We start from the raw sequence: 18,310 nt of genomic DNA, 5'->3' as shown, positions 1-18,310 counted from the left end.
AAAGTCTTTAAAAAAAATAAATTTCAAAATGTAATATACATCGGAAGCATGAAACCTAGTAGACTCTTACACGAGGCTCTGGAGATTGCACTGTGGATTTTTCAAAGCATCACTCACAAGCTTTACTCCATCATCTCCCAAGACGTTGTCTGCCAAGCACAAATGTGTCAACCTTTTGTTGCTGATGAGAGCCAGAGAAAGATCCTCACCACCAGCTACTGTGAGGCCACAGCTTTCTAGGCTGAAGGAGAAAGACAGATGGGAAGGGATCAGTCAAATCCCAAAGTTCTTGTTTCTCTTCTCCTCTGCAGGGACACTGGCTGGTACTTCCAGCCCTTACACCTCTACTATAGAATCGACCTTTTCAAACCTATTAAAATCACAAATGCCACTGCAGCAACGTTCAGGGGAGAGGAGGAGGAGGAAAATAGTAAAAATAAGCAGTCATGAAGAACAGCAGCATTGAAAAGTCAAAAGAGGAAGCAAAGGAGGTCTTCATGTAGAGTTCACACAGGCTTGACAAATGAGCCAAGTCGGGTCAAGGCCCAAGCAGTTTGCCCTTTCAGCTCCTCACTAAGCCACACAAGACTGCACAAAAGGATTCCACGGAAAACAAATCAGCAAGACTCAACGACAGCCTCTCTAGGTAACACTTGGGATGTCCCAAGGCCTCGCACAGCAGCTTGATTCCATCATCCAATAGGTGACTGGTTGACAAATTCAGAAATCTCAGGCTCTGGCTTCTGACGAGAGCCTTAGAGATATTTAGACAGCAAACTGTAGTTAGGTCGCAGGATTCCAAGCTGGAAAACAGCAAAGAACAGATGACCCTCCTCAGAGAAGAGCTATGACCACCACTCACCAGCCGGGGGTGTCGTCTCCCAGGCTTTGTGACCCATTCTGAAGACCAGCTTCCCCACATGGAGTGAGTTCCTTAGCACAAGTCTCTGATAAGAGAATCAGGAAGGGGAGGGGTGGGGGGCTTGTCTCTTCCATCCCCACCTCCCCAATTCCCTATGAAAATATGAATGACTATACTAAAAATATTTTTTAAAGATTATTTGAGAGAGCAAGAGCAAGTCTGCACATGAGGGAGAAGAGAGAGAATCCTTAAAGAGACTTCCTGCTGAGCACAGAGCCCAATGTGGGGCTCGATGCCATGATCCTGAGATCATGACCTGAGCTGAAATTAAGAGTCAGATACTTAACTGATTGAGCCACCCAGGTGCCCCCTAAAAAATATTTTTAAATAATAATTTTTAAGCTAGGAGGAATTTCTTCCAACTACAACATGGAAGGTGGACTGAAGGATGCTGTGTCCTTGCACTCTGACTTCTGAAACAAATGGGCAGGAAGTCAGGAGCAGAAGCTGTGATTCCCACAATAAGAGCTCACCTACTCGTGGGAGTCAATTCATGTTTTCTGCAGAACCCAGTCCTTAAGAGTAAAAGCAAAAATGAATCAGAAATAAAATAGTTTCTAAAAATAAAGAAGGGAAGCAGAAGAAGAAAGGAAGCAGTGCATGCAGAGCCCACACTTCTGGAGACTTACTTAGAGACAGCTTGCACTGGGAGAAGGCTGGGCCCGCCAGCTCTTAGTAAGAGGCGGCAGGTGGCAGCAAGTTCCGGGAACTTGGAGTTGTTTTAGTTACTTCCTTGAATGAAGCACTTAGCGACTCAGTCCCTCAGGAATTGCTTCTCTTCATCAAAATAAGCGTGTACATAAGTAGGAAAGAGAAGCAGCCTCCTTGGTCCAGAATTAGACTTCAGTGGATGACTTAGGACACAGCCTAAGGCTGAAAATCTCAACTTGCCCTGAAAAGGTGTTATAGACTGAATTGTGTTCCCAAAAATTCATATGTTGAAGCCTGAACTCCCAGTGTGACTGTATTTGGAGACAAGGTCTTTAAGGAGATAATTAAGTTTAAATGAGGTCATAAGACAGGACTCCTGATCCAACAGGACTAGTGTCCTTATAAGAAGAAAGACACCAGGAATACGCACACACCCAAAAGGCACGTGAAGACACCGTGAGAAGGGGGCTAATCTACAAGCCTAAGAGAGAAGCCTCACTAGAAATGCACCAGCCCCCACTCCCCCGCACCCTGATCTTGAACTTCTAGGCTCCAAAGCTGTGAAAAATAAATTTCTGTTTAAGCCACGCAGTCAGTAGTATTTGGTGACAGCAGCTCAAACAGAGTGATACAAAGGAGTGTTATATCAGCAGCCAAGCCGGCAGTTAGAGAAACAAGGGAAACACTGGGTTTAGACAGAGGTCTTCTAGATGGAAAAAGATTCCAATATTATGGGGCCTGTGAATAAAATATTAAAGCTTAACTAAGGGACAGAAAATAAGAACCATTTATGAAAAAGAAAAAACGGGGAAGCAGAAGAAAATGTTTAGAATGGCTTGCTTTACACTTTAAATGTACAAGAAGATGCAAATTCTCTGAAAGAAGAGCACATCCTAAGTGGAGGTCAGACTGAGAAGGGAGCTGGCTTCAGATAAAAAGGGTGCGACGGGTTTAAAAAGCAAGAGAAAACTGAAATCCATATTTCAAGCAATAAAGAACAAAAATCAATGACAATCTGAGAAACACCCCAAGAAGGAAGGGGAAAGAAAGATTAAAATGACAAAAAAATTGGGCGCCTGGGTGGCACAGTGGATTAAACATCTGCCTTTGGCTCAGGTCATGATCCCAGGGTCCTGGGATGGAGCCCCACGTCAGGGTCCCTGCTCAGTGGGGAGCCTCCTTCTCCCTTCCTCTCGGCCTCTCTCCCCCCTCGCTCACACTCGCTTGCTTTTTCGCTCTATCTCAAATAAATCATCTTTTTAAAAAATGACAAAAAGATCTACATAGGAAAAGAGCTACGATCAATGACTAAGAGAGGCTCTTGAAAAACAGAGCACGAGAACTAAAACCATTTTTAAAAACCCAATTTGGGGCTCCTGGGTGGCGCAGTCATTAAGCGTCTGCCTTTGGCTCAGGGCGTGATCCCAGCGTTCTGGGATCGAGCCCCGCAACAGGCTCCTCCGCTGGGAGCCTGCTTCTTCCTCTCCCACTCCCCCTGCTTGTGTTCCCTCTCTCGCTGGCTGTCTCTCTGTCAAATAAACAAAGTCTTTTAAAAAATAAATAAATAAATGAATAAAAATAAAAATCCAATTTAAATGATGTCTGAGCAGAAAAAGGCTGCCAGCAGTTCGAGAAGTACTTTTATGCCACAGTTAGGAAAACACCTGACAACACCAATGAGAGAAAACAGATGCCTATGAATTGGGAAGGTGGGAAGGAAGGTAAAGGTTGAAGTGAACTGGCAGGTTATCCTCAGACTTCTTTTTAGAATACCAAATGCTACAAAGCAAAATACCAAAGTCAAAATGCTAAGAACAGAAATGGAGACCTAAGACCCAGATCAGATGTCAGTCATCTGTGAGGGCAGCTGAAGGCTATAAAGTCCTAAAGCCTATCATTCACATATATTTCATGAAAACGGTAATTAAAAATTATACCAGCCAATAATACAATGACCCGAAATTAAGATTTTATAAAGTGAGAAAGAAGAGTTTAACAAAAAGGTAGCCATATACATTGATAAAAAGTATGTAAAATTAAGTTGGTCATATTCATGTGTGTTGCCATGACAAAAAAATGAGAAAAGTTTTGAAAGAGCTCAAAATGTAAACTATGTAGCTTCTGTAATACGAGATTAAATTAACATGCTGGCAACTGTATGACTGTAATGACTTACATAAAGGTATTCTAAATATTTTAATCCTTTTGGATTTGGTAATTCAAGCATATATTTAGGGGGGGAGCCCTGAAGGGTAATAACTAATCAATTAAAGATGGGCAATATAACTTGCACATTTCTGGACACACATCACACAAAAATGAAACAATGTAGTGCATGTAAGAAGCAAAAAATAGAAACAATAAAAAAAACTTTAAAGAAAGGTTTTGAACTGGAATATAAATATTACATGGCCTACATCTATCTTGTTCTTATCCTTTCTATATTACAAGCTTTCTTCTTTTTCCTTAGTGCTAACACAATTTCAGCTATGGACCTCCTAATTCTTGACCAATGAAATCTCAGCCTCATAAGAAAATGTTCCCTTTCCCTTGCAGCTAAAAAGAAAAGCAGAGGGTATTACAAGTCTGAAAATATTTTGTAACAATAGTTTTTACTTTGTTTTATCATAACAAGGGAATCTTATAAGACACATGGACTTTAGAAATTGTTGCTATGTCTTATGAAAACAACCCTTAAGTAGTAGTAAGTCTCTAATTTTGATCAATTGTTTCAATGTGTCCCTCTTGTAATATTCAAATTGGTATTTCTGAATTTCTAAATGTTACAAACATGGAACAGATTTTGTCAAACCAGAAGATCACCAATACTCTCCTCTGACCTGCATAAGGAAAAAAAAACGTAACTTTTTCTAGAGTTTGAAGGTCTTGTCTCAATTATATTAATATGTAACCTCAATCACCAATGACTCAATCAAAAGCTGAGCTGAGGACGGGGACTCCAAACTGACCCCTACATATGGGCCAGCAAAATGGAGGAGACACATTAACTTCCACTTGGGTCCAGCTGCAGAAATGACCCAACTATCTCTTAATTGTGCCCCCACAAGGACTGAAGATTTCCAGGCAAATTATAATTTTTAAGATTAAAGCAAGCAAATTATAATTTTGTTGTTGTTCTCATTGATTTCTGTCTGTGGCTCTGACCAGCAGGCCCATCACGTGGTCCTAGACGCAGGTCACTCAGGAGGAGGAACCCACGTTCCAAGAACAAGCATCTCGTGGTGTAAAACATGGTTGGGGAGGAGTCTGTCTGATGCAAGATGCCAGAATTTCTTTTAGGAGTTGAGGTCCAGTGGAGCGAGCTCCCCTGTGCTGCTAGCATCTCTGGATCAAGAGGCCTGGACAGACAGAGCAACCCTCCCACAGTAAGGAGAGTCCGCTGCCCGAGGGTGAGCACCAGGCGCTCACAACAGCTGCGTGTTCTTTCCTGAAAAGGTCTGCTATGTCATTTCCAGGTTGCCCAAGAATTTTGTCTTTTTTGTTGTTTGAGTGAGAGATTATTTTTTTGATAGGCATTAGAAATTGAGAGGTGGCAGGAGAGTTGTTTCTAAAACAACACGGTTGCAGAAATTGTTCCAGCAAGAAGAGCTTTTGGATGAACGGGCAGGCTTCAAGGGCCTCATACAAAGCAACGTAAATCATTAAGTTCATTTGTTCTGTAACCTGAGATTTAAAAGATGATGATGGGACTTATGCTTGAATTTACTACAGTGAGAAATACAAATGCAAACAGTTTTTTTTAGGTCATTATACGGCTTTGTATTTAACCAAAAAAATCTAAAGAACTTCCTATAACTCTTAGAGTTCCTTTGGAGGTCAAATAGTTATTACTTATATTAATATTTAGATGCATATAAATATAAATCTGAATATATAATTAAAATGAGTTACATAAATGACCAACAGCTTTATAAATTGGAATCTTGTAAATCTTGGAATCAGACAGTATTGTAAATAGTATACTATCTGGATCAACTTTTGAGGTATCATTCTCCTTTGCTATATTCTTAGTTAATGGCGGTTATACAGTCTTTAATGTTAACTTAAATATAGTTTCCAAACATTGATTTTAGGAACTTGGAGTAATAAAATATTTTTTAAAATAATTATGTTTCTCTAAAACTTTCTACAAATGTTGAACTTCAAAGAAAATTACGTTCTCACCTATTTGTTACAGTTTACTTTTCATATTATTCAAATTAAGACAGCAAAAATCAATGTATTATCTTATCCATACTGTATGTTTGAAGTTAGGGCTGAAATCTTTAAATGATATTTCATTTAAACCCTGTGTGGTATGATTATGAAGCTGTGGATACAAACCTATCAAGGTTTATTAAAGTTAATGAATAAAAGAGACATTTTTATAATTGAGAAAAGAGGACTAGTAGTTCAGGTGTCAACTCAAGTCTCTGTGTGCTGGGTAACCCGTGCGGGTGGCAGAAACGCCGACCTCAAAGTGTGTACTCACTTTTCCAAAGCCTGTTCATATTTATGAGGACTCATTTTTGAGCCCTTCGGGATTATAAATAATTGTAATAAGCTAAAGGATTCTAAACTCCTGGAAAAGCAAAAATTTTCCACTGGTCCGTAAGCTATCTACCTCTTATAAAATATTTTATTCTAGGGGCCTCTGGGAGGCTCAGTTGTTAAGCGTCTGCCTTCGGCTCAGGGCGTGATCCTGGAGTTCTGGGATCAAGCCCCACGTCAGGCTCTTCCACTGGGAGCCTGCTTCTTCCTCTCCCACTCCCCCTGCTTGTGTTCCCTCTCTCGCTGGCTGTCTCTCTCTCAAATAAATAAATAAAATCTTTAAAAAAAATTTTATTCTAGTTAGTAATAAAGTCAAGGCTGTAGTTGTCATTCTCAGGCACCTTCCTCTTATCCTGATCAACTAATGAGTTTGTCCTGGCAACTATTTTACGAGCTACCCTTCTAGAATATTAGTCCTCTAATTCAAAAATCTTTGAAGATGTAGGGTGTGTTTTGCATTTTGGCTATTTGGTGTAATCAACAATTGCTCCCTCACCTTGCTTTTGTAACCCCCAGTTGCAGAGCCTAGGCAAAATAAGAAAGGATTCTGGGCAGGGGCGCCTGGGTGGCTGTCAGTTAAGCATCTGCCTTCTGCTCAGGTCATGATCCCAGGGTCCTGGGACTGAGCCCCATGTCCCTGCTCAGCGGGGAGCCTACTTCTCCCTCTCCCTCTGACGCGGCCCCCTTACACGGTCTCACTCTCTCAAATTAATAAATAAAAAAACTTCAAAAAAACGATTCTGGGCACAATGAGGTGTTACTAGTATGCCCAAGATTTTTGTTTTTCCCCTTATTTGCTCAACATACTTTAAAAGCTACCCTATGATCAGGCCCACATGCGGAAAAGTTATCAGGACAAGGAGAACAGATCTTTCTCCTCTACTGGAGGGGAACATTCAGTAAATATTACAGTGAAATATTCACATGAAAACCAGCGATTGAATGTACCTTTCTAGTATGCTCACGTACAAGGGACAATAGGAGTCTCTCAGCAATTTAAAGTTTTCTTAAATACTTTAAATTTTCAAAGTTCCTATGCTAATTGGGGATATTTTGTGAGGCAGCCTGGCAAAGACCTCCTAATTTATCAATACTCACTGCTCACATCACCTAGAATCAGTGGGAAAGTACAATATCAAAATGCGATTCTACAGTGTTAAGCTCAGCGCGATCTGTGCACAAACCAGACTACCGTGGCCAGTCGACTGCCCACAGCTGTCATGAGGGCTAAAGCATGCACAAATCCGAACCTTCTTCCAGAGTGTTAACAGGAGGTCTGTAAGACCACCGATTACTTCCGGGGGTCAGCCACAATGGGAGAACATCCAGTCCTACATAATGCCATGTTCAATGATTACAAAGCTCTGATGACTTTTGCTGCTAAAACATTTTATTTACTGGTACAAGGAGCCCTACTAATTGACCCAGACAGTTTCCTATTTGAAAGCCTAGTAACTGGGTCTATCAGTGAAAAATATTGTTCAAATGTCAACTGATGAAAAAGATCTTAGCAAGTCCTACTGCTCTGTCAAGTGCCAAGGCATTTTGTCTTGGACCCATGGCTCCCACTTTAAGAAAACCTCTTTCCCTCCATTTAACAGCTTTTTGCTACTAACATGCTAGTAGCAAGAACCAATGACCTACTTCTCACCTGGGTTCCAGACTAGAGTCTGCAGGTTACTGGAAAAATCCTCACAATGTCCTAAGACTACTTGACAGTAAAACCAATACCCCAATCTGGTCTCTGCCAACAACTGAACTCAACCCATGTTCAGAAAGCATCCAGCAACTTTCCAGACATGCTCTAAGTGAATCTCATCCTATAAAACCTCGTGAGACTTCAAGAATGTCCAGTGGTAATACAGTTCACCTGCCTACTGTCAAAAAGGGCTTGGTCCAGATTTTACTTATGCTTTCTATGTATAGTTTATAATTTGCTTCTGACAAATACAGACCTATCCTGGCCTTTCACGCATCAGGGTTCTGTCTTGCCCCACCTCCAAGTGAATCCAGGGATTATAAAAATTTCTAAGGTAAATTTACTACAAGGATTTTTTTGTTTTGCTTTTGGTTTTATTTTGTAAGAAACAGAATTAAAAACCTTTCACTGGAAAATGAGATCTCCCTTGAAATCAGTCACATAATGTGGCGACAAAGTAGGACTGCCAACCCTCTCACTTTCAGGGGCAAAAAAAAAAATCAGACCCACCACTAGGATCCACAGTGTGTGGGAGCACACAAGCACCATGACAGCTGACAGCCGCTGTGCTCTTTCTCCTCACCTTTCTGTATGGGTCACTGAGTTGCAATTATAAGGTGAGGGTGATTCACTATCAAAACAAGTAAAACTCCTCTTTATTAAAAAAAAAAAAAAAAGAAGAAGTAGGCACCTGAGTGGCTCAGTCAGTTAGGTGTCTGCCTTCAGCTTGGGTCGTGATCCCAGGGTCCTGGGATGGAGTCCCGCATGGGGTCCCTGCTCCATGAGGAGCTTGCTTCTCCTCTGCTTCCCTCCCTATCTTTCATGAATTAAAAACAACAACAACAACAACAACAACAACAAAAACCTTAAAAAAAAAAAAAAGTAAAACTGAGCCTGCTGAGCACTGTCCCCAGTTACCATTAGTGCATTTTTTCCTGTAAGCATTCGAAGATACAACGAATATACATAAGGCTGCACTTAAATATGAAAAATTTTAAATCCTTATAAATTCTGGTTGTTTTTTTTTAATTTAGGAAATGGAGACATGGAACTGTATGATAAGGGGGGGGGTCTTCAGTGGGGGGGAATGGGAGCAGTTAAAAGTCCTATCAGGAGGAAATCACCCTGAATCTGATTCCTGCTATTCCATATCATGAAAATAGATTGAAGCTGGCCCTATGAACAGCAAGTCAAGGCTGTAAGAGTGTATTTGGACAGACAAAAGTCTCAATTGTAACAAAAATAACTCATGACTTACCTCAGATTCTGTAGTTTACACTCTAGGTGTTTCAAGGCTTTGCATGACTCTACTCCATTGTCCCCAATATCACTCCCTTTCAGGTCAAGATGCATCAGATTCTGGCTGTGAGTCAAAGAACTAGCAATATCCTGACAACCGCCGGGGAAAGAAAGAAATTTCATCCTTCAGAGGAAAAATATGCAGGAAGAATTACAAAATTATCTCTATCCTGGATACAGCGTTCCCTTGCTTTTCAAATACAACTCTTAGATATCTAAATATTCCCGTCATTTCTTATCTTACTTGGAGTTTCTCGTATTTCACAGGTGGTTATAAACCAGTTTGAGGACGTTGCTTAGTGAAACAGTTGGGTTACAACTTAGATGTCCATTACATCCTGACAACGGATACTCTCAACTTTTTTTGACTTTGAAGGAAAGAAGGTAATAACATCAGGAAAAGCAGGAGAGTTTTTGAACTCAATTCCAGTAAGGACTACCTCAAATAATGGGGGATATTCCAAATACTTCAATTACAGCATTAATTCACAATATTTAACCCTTTAAATAACCCAGGGTGAGCTCACAGTTGATAGCAAGTGTTTGATGGGCATCATTAGAGAAACCTATTACTGCAAAATATGCTGTCCTCTCATGGACTTAGATGTGCGGAGATCGCCTGAAGCTAAATACGGGAGGACATTAAATATGCCCATCTTTCTTCCTAGTTGTTATCTGCTACTCAGGCACTGTTAGCTATACCAGATTCTTCCCTAGATGGCTCTGCTAGCCCCCAATGCCCAACATGTTCACAGTGCTAACTGTTCAAAACATCCCTTTGTAACATCACCTCTCCTCCCTTTTGCCCACCACCTACCCTTCACCCTCACCGTCCTTCCGGCCAGGCAAAAGAAAACAAAGCTTCTACCTGTTTACAGCCCTAGCCATCATCATCTGGGAAAAGTGCCTAATGCACTCACTAAATATACACCGAAAGTACAATTGCATGTGTTAAGGAAAAAGGACTTGAAGAAGGTAGGCTACTCTACGGTGGGAAAGACTACGTGCCACCTTCATGGTGTCCTCCCCCAAGGAGCCCTCGCATTGTAGAAGAGGAAGCCATTTAGCCCAAAAGAAGGCAGTAGCTCTTGTTAGGGCTTTAGACTGATGACATTCAGTGAAAGTGAAATGTAGGGGAGATGTCTGCGGGTGAAGGAAGAGCATTTCCAGGAACCCCTTAATCAAAACCAGGCCAAGTCTGGTTACTTGAAAGCTAAGGTCAATCTCACTAAACACATGGAGATTCCAAGAGAAATACTTAGGGGGAAGCCCGTCTCCTCCCCACCCCACCCAAAGAGCATCAATCTCCAGTGCTAATCATTTGTTCAGCACTCAGCACATATTACTGAGCACCGATGAGGCCTTGAGCAGTGATGGGCCCGAATACAGGACTACCAGGGTCAGTTCCAGCTCCTAGCACAGCCAGGAGACAAGGAGAAAGATGCGTAAACCAGCCAAAGTAAGTAAGTGATAGGGTCTGTAGAATCAAATTAAGAGATAATAAAGACCGAAACAGCAAATGCTGGCAAGGATGAGGAGCAGTGGGGACTTTCCTATGTTGCTGGTAAGCCTAAAAAATGGTACCACCACTCTAAAGAACCAGTCGGCAATTTCCTAACAAGTTAACACCCATCTGTGAACTAGCAATTCCATTCTGAAGTATTAGCCCGAGAGCCGAAAACCTGTATCACACACAAAATGTGTCCAAGAATAGTCCTAGCAGCCTTATTTATAAGAGCCAAAAACTGGAAACGGCCTGGGGGTCTATTCAAAAGAGAAGGAAGGAGTTGCAGTCCAGCATATGATGGCCTCCTCATCAGCAATGAACTATCAAAACATGCAACCACCCGCACGGGTAAATCTTTAAGAATATTTTGTTGCACGAAAGAGTACTGACACGACAAATACATGCTAACCACGTGGAACGATCTCAGTTATTTACAGGAACAGAACAAGCTCATCTGTAGTGATAAAAGGTTAGAAGTGGTTGCTGCTGAGACTGGATAGGGTAAGAAAACTGAATAGAAGAGGGAAGAAGGAAACTTCCAGAGGTGATGTTTTCTATCTTGACTGGTTACACAGGTATATGCAATTGCCAAAACTTAACTAGACATAGCTCTGCGTTTTATTAAATGTAAATTACTCAACAGAAAAATTTTGAAAATAGCATGCTCCAGAACTTACCTTTGAAAGTGCTCTGTTGAGCTGCCTAGAATGCCTTACCTCTTTGTTGTTCTTCACCTAGAAAATTCTTTATCAAGCCTCAAAAACCACACGCCAGCAGCTGCTACACTGCATGCAATCTTTCCCAGAACAAGCTAGTCATGCCCCCACATCCCCAGAGGTTTCTACTGTGGGTGTTCTTAGAGTATTTTACACAGTGGATTTGAAGTATCCGTTTGTCATTGGATCTCCCTAATAAGTAGTAGTGGGAGGTGGGACAAAGAACGTTGAAATAATTTCACGAAATTTTACCATGACAAACTTATAACAGTTTTTGTAGTTTACAGTTTGGGTGTCTCAGGTCTTGATAAAAAGTCTTCACGGCTAATTCATCGAGGCTGCTACCACACAGGTCCTGTTCTCTCAAGCGCTCATTTGTATGAAGCACAGAACAGACATCTTTGCCAGCAGTGAGTAATGTGACCACCATCCCTTTCCCTAAATAATCGAGAAAAAGACAAGACCGATGTATCTGTTTCAGCCCGGGGAGTCTCAGAAGATGGTATCAGGTGGAAGTAAGTTATTCTGGAAATGGCGAGAGCATCAGGGCAGGCCTGGCGCGGGTGCAGTGCACCCAAAAGTCTGGGCACTCTGGGAGGCTTTGTTTGCCCAGTAACGCCCTCACCCCTTCAACACACAAAATTACGCCGGAGAGACTTCATTTTGGAGCACGAGACTTAGGAAGGACAACAGAGGTCTTCAAATATCCAAAGAGCCAGTATCAAGAAGAAAAATAATGTAAGACCACAAAGAGTAAGGATAGGCATAGTGGGTAGAGATCCAGGCACATGGGCGGAGATTAAGAACCATGGGCTATGAGCTCCAGTTCTCCAGTCTACTAGCTACCTGACTTTAGGTAAGTCACTTCAGTTCTAGGAACTCTGAGCTTTCTTCATCTATGAAATGGGAATTCCATCTCCCTTCACAGGATTGTGAGGCTCTAATAGTCAAGTTTAGTGCAGACACAAAAGCACTCTGAATTCGTAAATGTTGTATAATTTATCAGGCATACTTTCAACAAGCTCATGATAAACAAAGGTTAATAAGGAATAAAACAGACCAGCCTTATGATTATAAGCATAAGCTCTAGAACGCCAGTCCTGCGTCCCAGCTCTCCCATTTCACTAACACGGGTGATGCCGGCGGCGCTACTAACTTAGGTGAGCCTCAGCTGACATATTATCTTCATTAAACAAGATAACAGTATCTATTTCTTACGATTACTGTGAATATTCAATAAGACAATCTATAGAAAAGGCTTGGCAAATGTTTTCCATTGTAAGTCCTTACAATGGGTAGCTGCCCTTATTCATATTAAGATATATAAAAGTCTAGCATGTTGCCTTATCCAAACAGCTGCTGTAGGAGAGGAAAAGTATTTTCCTCGTGCCCTCCTAAGCTTCTAGCTGGGGCCCTGTAAATGGGACAAAGGACAAGAGAGAAGCATACAAGTTGGATTAGCATGTGCATTGTGGATACATGTGGGTGAAATTCAGTGAGTAACTTAAAGGGGTAGGTAGAATTTGGGGTTAATATAGCTAATTTAGCAGGAAAAAGGCAGGGGGAGAAAAGGCACTTATGGAAAAACAAATGACTTGTTGGAGAGATAAATGGACCCTAAAGAGAACAGAGGAGACAGGACAGTTTGTGACAGAGTCGGCCTGGGCTCAGGGCCTACTTCTGTCTCCAAGAAGAAAGTAGAGAAAATGCTTCCAGGGAGGAGATTTAAGACAGCTGAGTTCTTACTTCTTATGGAAAAGTGGCATATTTTGGGGTGGCATATCCTTATCTCCTTCACTACTCAATAAATATTGATTCCCCCAGACCTTTCTTACCTTGGATTGAATAACATTGCAGAGTGTTGTCTCTACATCACCTGAGGCCTTAAATTTGACAAAACTAGGCAATAAATCAAACACTTAAGTGCTTACTATGTAGAAATGCCACAGGATATAATGGTGGACAGAGATGTTAAATTTACGTTACGTCATAGAAGACACCCACCTATAGTGTGCCTCTTAAAATACTGGGCTCTCAGACTTGCTTCAGCAACAATGCCAACTCTAATATTAGATAACACTAGAACACAGGTGAGGGGAAGGCAGCATGAGGACTAGCAATATAAAGGCCAGAATGCCTTCCTAATATTATCGGACATAAAATACATTCTAATGCCCTGGGTTCAATCAGAGCTCTAAACCGAACTACTAAGTCAGAATGAAGGAAACAGACTAAAGGAGATTATTTACAACACCCCAAGGACAGTAAAGGTCACAGCATCTCAGCCTACAATTCCTATTCCCACAGCAGAAGAGAAATAAAAATGTAGGTCCTTGTAAGAGACATGGTTTTGCAACTGTATGTAATGGCAATGAGGCAGCATGGGTCGAGCTGGAAAACCAAGGACTTAATCAGATGTGTGACCTCAGTCAAGTTTGTATCTTCTTGGTACCTCAGGGTTTTTGCTAGTAAAATGAAAATAACAGCATCTTCCTGGGATTGTTGAGAGATGAGGGGAACTGGGACTCAGAAGACTGTCGGGCATGCGTCAAGCAGATGCTAGCTATTATCTGATGTGTGCTGGCATCAATGATGGTACACTTACTTTCTAGGTGAACTTCTCTGAATCGCAGTTTTCTAATATCAAAAATAGAGATACGCTTTGACCAACATCAAGTTGGATAACTGGTTAAATATCCCATGTATTATACAACTAGAAACCACACAGTAAACCCTCAATTTCAGTTAAATCTAGAGCAAATCCCATAGTTCAGTTCTTCCCCTAGACATAGATGGATCGAGTCAGAAAAGGCAACTCACGGAAGAGAGTAAAATAGGCACCAAACACTAAAGATTCATTTATTCTTTCAAAATACTCATTCAGCTCCTACTATTTCTTACCCAAACCAGACACTCCTGTTAGGTGTTAAAGGGCTGAGACCTTTCGTGGACTACAAAGCAAAGGCTGACCTGTGTCCAGGCAATGGGGAAGGTAAGCTAGGCCGGTAGCTTACAGAGGAACATGGCCCAGACAGATGCCCTGTGTCAACTAGCTTCAGCAAGAAATTTCCGGTCTCTAGTCCTTCTGGAGTGCATTCTTTTTAAAGTTAAATCTATCTACCATCATGGATCCAACTTTGCACTAGGCCACATCCCTCCCGGAGGACTAGAGATTAGTTCTAGTTGTTGAGTGTTACCAGGTGACTGCTCTCAGCCACACCCCTTTCTCGATATTGCCCTCAGGCCAAGATAGGCAAATTTTTGTCCTTTCCCCACCAGTAGCTGTAACTGGTCAGTGCGGGATTTTAGTGTTTGGCCTCCTTGCCTCAAGGTGGGACAACTCTGAAGGGTAAACCCGGCTCTGGGACCTCAGCTAAACAATTCCCCTCCCCTCCCTCTGATGAAATTTACTTCCCTCACACCCCGACGGGGGCACTTCCCCACTTACCAAAGTTCAGATGGGGGGCTTGAGTTTAACATCTTCTCAAATAACACAGTTACAGACAGTTTAATGGTCCATAAACATAGGCAGTGCTTAAGGCAGAATGAAGACACAAGCAAATGGACTTTCCCACAAACATCGATGATGACCTTTTGGAAACATGTCATTGCCTGGCTTATAAATGCTTCATCTTGAGTCTCATACAGCTAGAGAAACAACTCCAGAAATTCTAGCTATGCTGGGAAATGTTCGCTGTTCCCCAGTATCTCCAGCCACTGAAGGATCTTCCCTTTTATGTCCAGTGACATTTTACACTTAAAAGTGGTCTCCAGTGGTTTTACTAGATCTTCATTCAAAAGACCAAACAAAAAGCATTTCATCTGCATCGCATGGGGATCTTTACCACTGCTGCTCTCAAGCAGCAGCTTGAAATCTTCCAAAGACTGAAGGAACGGTCCCTGGTCCCCCACCTGTCTTTCAACACATAGAACATAGCTGCAAGAAACTCCTGAACATGCAGGTGGGTGAACACATAGCAATTTTCATACTCCATGTCCTTCTGAAGAAAATTCATGTCCAGGAAAATCGACACATCCGCTTTAGTTAACCCATGCTTCTGAGATCTTCCCTGTAGAACACAGATGTCATAGTCTTCTGGCAGCCAAGCGGCGCAGGCTCCTCAATTGGGTTTGGTTGGGTAGACTGGGATCTACTGGTGGGAGAGGCTAGAGAAAGAGCAGGTGAACACAGCTGTGGCTGTTTTGCAGGTTAATGAGACATCAGCACCCATCTCCATCTGCTGCTCCAGACAGGTGCAGATGGCCCAGGACACCAGGGGGACTTTGCACATGCTGAAAAGCATCTCACTGCTTCTTAGTGAACTGAATACCTGCAAGGCCCTCTTCTTGTCTTCAAAAAACTGGTAAATATACTCCTTTCTTGCACCCTTGGACATACCCAGCAGCTCTACAGAACGCCGGTTCTTCAATAAAGGCTATAGTTTCTTAAAAGCTGTGAGTCTGGTTGTCACCAATAAAGATGACGCAGGGAGCATCACTATCCTCAGCAGCCTACTCATAAGGAAGGGCACTGGGTGTAGCGGGGTCCAGTCGCTGCATAGCACAAACTCAGGTTCCTCAAAGGCAAAGCTCAGTTCATCGAAACTATCAGTAAGAAAAAGGAGACTACTCAGCTGGGACATTATCCTTTCAATAGGGCCTTCCGTGCTGGGCCAGTCCTTTGATATCATTTGAACAAAGATTCCTTCTCTCAACTGGTCGATTTCTCTTGCATTGAAATAAAAGAGCACAGCTAAACCTCTGCTGATAGAGATTGCCCGAGGCCCAATCTACTATTGCTTTTCTCACCAAGGTTGTTTTCCCAACTCCAGCAGCCCCCTGCAGCACGACCGTCTGTGGCTGCTCGCCAGTTTTTAACATTCACGTTGAACAGATGCTCCCACAGTTCTCCATCTTCCTAAGCAACTCCAGGATGGAAATCTTCAGGTTCTCCAAACACACACTTCTTATCCCACATGATACAATATTTTTCCTTTATTTGGATTATGTATTCTGTTCCATCACCTAAGTCAGAATGTAGCAGGAAAAAACACGGAGATAAACATATCAAAGCAAATTCTATGAATTGCAGTGTTAAGAACACTGGACTTGGCTCAAAAAAAGCGCAGCTTGTTTAGATAAGAATATAAGTAAAACAAAAAAAGGTTCCTGTAGATTTAAAAGCTGCATAAGAAATTGTGAAAAAACAAAACTGATCATGCAAAAGCATGAATCTGGGGTGGAAAGTAAAAATTAGATTCACTCTAGAAATACATTCTCTTAAGACAAATACCACATGATTTCACTCATACGTGAAATTTAAAAAACAAAACAGATGAACGTAGGGGGAGGGAAAGAAAAATAAAAAGATGAAAATTGAGAGGGATACAAACCGTAAGAGATGCTGGCCTCTAGGAAACAAACTGAGCGTTCCTAGAGGGGAGGTGGGTGCGGGCGAAGGGGTGACTGGGTGATGGGCATTAAGGAGGGCACCTGATGTAATGAGCACTGGGTGTTCTACGCAACTGATGAATCACTAATTTCTCCCCCCGAAACTAATAATACACTGTATGTTAACTAACTTGAATTTAAATAAAACAAAAAAAAGAAGTAGATTTTCTTTGTACTTTTCCTCTAAAGAGAAAAAAAAGAGGACTATATGGAGATGAGACTGATCAGCCCCACGCGAAAAGAACAGAATTAACGCGACAGCCAGGGAGGACCTGAAGATATATCTGAATCCACAGATTAAAGTAATCCTGTTTATAGTAAAACATTAATAGAAATGAACATTGAAGCATAGCCTGAAGAATATTAAAAAAAAAAAAAAAAGCAAAGTATTCCCTTCTCTAGATGTTTCCTCAGGCAAGGAAAACAAAAGTAAAAATAAACTACTGGGACCACATGAAAATAAAAATCTTTTGCACAGCAAAGGAAACAAATCGACAAAACTAAAACACAACCTACTGAATGAGAGAAGATATTTGCAAAGGATATATCTGATAAAGGGTTAGTACCCAAACTATATAAAGAACTTCTACAAGTTGGGGCTCCTGGCTGGCTCAGTCGGCGGAGCATGTGACTGACTCTCGGTTGTAAATTCAAGCCCCATGTTGGGTATAGAGATTACTTAACATTAAAAAAAAGAAGAAGAAAAAAAAGAACTTCTACAACTCAACATCAAAAAAACGAATATTTCAGTTAAAAATGGGAAGATATTGGGGGCGCATGGGTGGCACAGTGGTTAAGCGTCTGCCTTCGGCTCAGGGCGTGATCCCAGCGTTCTGGGATTGAGCCCCACATCAGGCTCCTCTGCTATGAGCCTGCTTCTTCCTCTCCCACTCCCCCTGCTTGTGTTCCCTCTCTCGCTGGCTGTCTCTATCTCTGTCGAATAAATAAAATCTTTAAAAAAAAAAATGGGAAGATATGAACAGACATTTCTCCAAAGAAGACATACAGATGCCAACAGACACAAGATGCTCAACATCACTCATCATCAGGGAAATGCGAATCAAAACTATACTGAGTTATCACCTCACACCTGTCAGAATGGCTAAAATTAACACCACAAGAAACAACAAGTGCTGGTGAGGATGTGGAGAAAAAGAAACCCTCGTGCACTGTTGGTGGTGCAGCCACTGTGGAGAACAGTAGAGGTTCCTCGTATGCAGGTTCCTCCAAAAATTAAAAACAGAATTACCATGTGATCCAGTAATTCCACTACTGGGTATTTACCCAAAGAATATGAAAACACTAATTCAAAAAGATATAAGCACCCTTATTTTATTGCAGCATTACTTACAATTGTCAGACATGGAAGCAACCCAAATGTTTATTAATAGATGAATGGGTAAATAAGTGGTGTATCTCTACAATGGAATATTACTCAGCCATAAAAAATGACATCTTGCCATCTGCAACAACATGGATGGATCTAGAGACTATAATGCTAAGTGAAATAAGTC

General features: G+C 41.6%; 1 protein-coding gene across 1 annotated transcript in view; it reads right to left on the bottom strand.

Moving 5' to 3' along the window:
* Nucleotides 1-18,310, bottom strand: part of NLRP14 (NLR family pyrin domain containing 14) — a 62,002-nt gene that overhangs the window by 33,658 nt on the left and 10,034 nt on the right. Inside the window, 13 exon segments of the mRNA XM_040631313.1 lie at nucleotides 71-241; nucleotides 633-803; nucleotides 9,082-9,246; nucleotides 11,438-11,440; nucleotides 11,615-11,745; nucleotides 11,747-11,777; nucleotides 14,794-15,247; nucleotides 15,250-15,399; nucleotides 15,402-15,440; nucleotides 15,443-15,508; nucleotides 15,511-16,096; nucleotides 16,098-16,220; nucleotides 16,222-16,375. Coding sequence (XP_040487247.1) covers nucleotides 71-241; nucleotides 633-803; nucleotides 9,082-9,246; nucleotides 11,438-11,440; nucleotides 11,615-11,745; nucleotides 11,747-11,777; nucleotides 14,794-15,247; nucleotides 15,250-15,399; nucleotides 15,402-15,440; nucleotides 15,443-15,508; nucleotides 15,511-16,096; nucleotides 16,098-16,220; nucleotides 16,222-16,375 — 2,244 coding nt within the window.

This window comes from Ursus maritimus, unplaced genomic scaffold (genome assembly GCF_017311325.1).
Source record: "Ursus maritimus isolate PB19 unplaced genomic scaffold, ASM1731132v1 scaffold_16, whole genome shotgun sequence".
Lineage (NCBI taxonomy): Eukaryota > Metazoa > Chordata > Mammalia > Carnivora > Ursidae > Ursus > Ursus maritimus.
This window is presented reverse-complemented; position numbering and strand designations above follow the sequence as displayed.